We start from the raw sequence: 3,325 nt of genomic DNA, 5'->3' as shown, positions 1-3,325 counted from the left end.
ATGCTAAGAAATGTATTTTTGTGTTGCGGTGAGGCAATTAACTTGAGAATTATCTCTACCATATGCATAAAGTTTTTAAAGGTAAGGGTTTCGAAATAAGGAGATATCTAAGTATACTATTAATCAATTATAATTCATTTATTTTAGGTTTTACTCAACTACTTTAATTTTATATGAGAGAATATGGAGGGAAATGAGTGTAAATTAAATCGATAAATAAGAACTAAAACAAAAAAAATAAAATAATCCGAAAATAAATTCTTTTTTGTACTTCATAATTTTCTTTTAATAACGTTATGACATCATTTTCCGGTGATTTTTGCCGGAAAATAGTTTCGGGTTGTAATTTAAAATAGATGTACAAGTTTAAGGTTGTAATTGGCAAAATTAGAAATTTGAGGTTGTAATTGGCAAATAGAGAACTTTATTAGGTTGTATTTGACAAATTTGCCTACAAAAAGTGGTAAAAATCACTGCATGAATAGTTTAAAAATCAAAATGTTGCGATAGATATACGGATTAAATAAATACTCCCCCCGTCCCAGATTAGTTGTTGCACTTTCTTTTTTCGTCCGTCCTAGATTAGTTGTTACACTTTTAAATTAGGAATGATCCCACAATTATTATATTGTGTCTCTCTTCCCACTATTTTTATTTTGTCCCTACACCCCCTTTCATTCAATTAAAAAAATACTCTACCAATTTCTATTGGTAACTAAACAACCACTTATCACCTAAAACTTTGTACAAATGTAAGTGTAACAACTAATCTGGGACGGAGGGAGTATGCTGGATAAAAAAGAAACGTTTTTTTGATTTTAAAGAGTAGAGTGCAAAATGTGCAACAGTAACCTGCCGTCTGTGGGCGAGTGTGAACACAATAACCTGGTCAACACAGATATCAAGCTTGACCCCAAGTAACACCCCACATCATTACCGACACGTGGCAGAAACAAAAAACCAGCTGGCGATATAAACAACAACGTGTCAACACACTATTGGACAAAACACACTCATTAGATTATGCTTACATCACCCTAAAACCGTTTACCGGGAGTTAAGAAGGGTGCAAAAACCAGAGCAGTATTCGCCCTCCAAATTGACCAAATTACCCCTAAAAAATAAAAAAAATAAAAAAATGAAGGGGTAAGTTGTCTGCTTATATAATTGGCCTCTCACCTTAGCACCGAAACCCAACCCAAAACACACTTCCAAAAAAAAAAAAAGTAAGGTTGAGAGTTTTCCTTTTCCCCCATTTTCTTCTTCACCCTGTTTTCACAAAAATTGATTGAGCCTTCAGAGTTGTTCTTGTTCTTCAGATCTGGTTTTCTCTCTCCTCTGTTTTTTTTTGAATCTTCCCTCATTTTAATCCCCGCTTCTTGGTTTCCCTTTCTGTTTAATCATCTGTCTTTGAACTGAAAATCAAAGGAAAAAGGTTTTGATCTTTTGGGAATTGGATTTATAAGTGAAATTTATTTTATTTGTATGTTGAGGACCAAATTATCGAACTTTAATCTATTATTACAGGATAGGTGTTTTTTCAGAATCGAAATCTTTTGGGTTCTTCTGATCGAGTTTTTAAGCTGATTTTATTTTAATTACAACTAAGAGGGTAAATTTTTGTTCTCTCTATAGTTGGATTTTTAGTTAATCCTTTTTTAAAAGGGAAGAGAATTCTATTTGTTTCTCCTTCTCTTGCTTTTGTAGAGTTATTATTATTATTAATTTTAATTTGAAGAAACTAACCTGTTCTTGAATTTTGGTAAGAAACAGGTTAAATTTTATTATTTTGAAAACAAAAAAAATAAAAAATAAAAAATAATTCTTTGCAGGTTAAGAAAATGGCAGCAACAGCAATGGATATGATGTTTAGTAATAGTGGAGAAGTTAGCTCAGACCCATTTGGGAATGAGTTAATGGAAGCTCTTTCACCTTTCATGAAATCCAGTCCTCCATCTTCTTCTTCTTTTTCTTCTTTCTCTTCTCCACCACCATCCTCCGCCGTGTCAACCACCGCATCTTATTCTCTACCACCACCAACTTCAACTTCAACCTCATTTTCTCTCTCCTCCTTCACTCAAGATCCCACCACCTCTTTCTTCCAGGATGGTTGCTATACAGAGCAAGCCCCCTTTTATGGGCTAACCCATCTTGACCCATCAACTACATACGGGCTTACCCATTTCTCACAAGCCCAGATCCATCAAATCCAGACCCAATTCAACTACCCACAAACCCAAATCCAACAACAACAACCCACTTATTCGTACCCACCACCACTTCCTTCTTACCAATCTACCAACCTCAACAGCTTTCTCTCTCCTAAACCAGTCACAATGAAAACCACCGGAGCACCCCAAAAGCCCACCAAGCTTTACCGGGGTGTACGGCAACGCCACTGGGGTAAATGGGTCGCTGAGATCCGTCTACCCAAGAACCGGACCCGACTTTGGCTCGGCACCTTTGACACAGCTGAAGAAGCTGCTTTGGCTTACGACAAGGCGGCGTATAAGCTGAGAGGTGACTTTGCCCGGCTCAATTTCCCAAACCTCCGCCACGAAGGGTCCCACATCGGTGGCGAATTCGGCGAGTACAAGCCCCTCCACTCCTCCGTCAACGCGAAACTCGAGGCTATTTGCGAGAGTTTAGCGAAACAGGGGAATGAAAAACAGGGGAAGTCTGGAAAGTCGAAGAAAAAGGCTGATGTTAGTAATACCAATAATACCTCATCTTCTTCATCATCTTCATCATGTTGTACAACTGTTGCAGCTGAAACATTGCAGCAGCAGCAGCCACCGCAACAGGCGGATGTCAAGGCGGAGAGCACCTCTGATAGTGAGGTGGGTTCCGGTGGATCGTCGCCGTTGTCGGATTTGACATTTGGAGATAATGAGTTCGATTTGGGGTCGGAGAATTTCTTGTTGGAATCATACCCATCTCATGAAATCGATTGGGATGCTATTTTATCATCATCATCTTAAAAAAAAAACAAGATTATTAGTAGGGAATTATGTCATAATGTTTATGTAAATTTTTATTTGATTAAATTTCTAGGTTTTTAGTTGGGTAGTCAGTCAGTCAGTCAGGGAGGAGTGATCTCTACAATGAAGTTTTTGGAAATTGTTAGAGAACTCCAAATTCGGTAAAACAGAGTCTTCTTTGATGAGGCAAGTGTTTTTTTGATCTTGCCTTTGATCATTGAAGGGTAGCTTTTTTTTTTAATTTTATTTTAAATCTAATGTTTTTAATTTTGTTTATAGTAGATGAATTTAGGATTGTAATTTGATCATCACCATTAGTGAAGTATTACTCTTATTATTGTTTA

General features: G+C 36.8%; 1 protein-coding gene across 1 annotated transcript; it reads left to right on the top strand.

Moving 5' to 3' along the window:
- Positions 1-1,187: 1,187 nt before the first annotated feature.
- LOC110779531 (ethylene-responsive transcription factor RAP2-4-like) lies at positions 1,188-3,325 on the top strand. Its single transcript, XM_021984049.2, has one exon. The coding sequence runs from the start codon at positions 1,842-1,844 to the stop codon at positions 2,979-2,981; it is 1,140 nt and encodes a 379-aa protein (XP_021839741.2). The 5' UTR covers positions 1,188-1,841; the 3' UTR covers positions 2,982-3,325.

The sequence above is a fragment of the Spinacia oleracea genome, chromosome 2, assembly GCF_020520425.1.
Source record: "Spinacia oleracea cultivar Varoflay chromosome 2, BTI_SOV_V1, whole genome shotgun sequence".
Classification (NCBI taxonomy): Eukaryota; Viridiplantae; Streptophyta; class Magnoliopsida; order Caryophyllales; family Amaranthaceae; genus Spinacia; species Spinacia oleracea.
The sequence above is the reverse complement of the archived record's forward strand: the minus strand, read 5'-3'. Positions and strand labels throughout refer to the sequence as shown.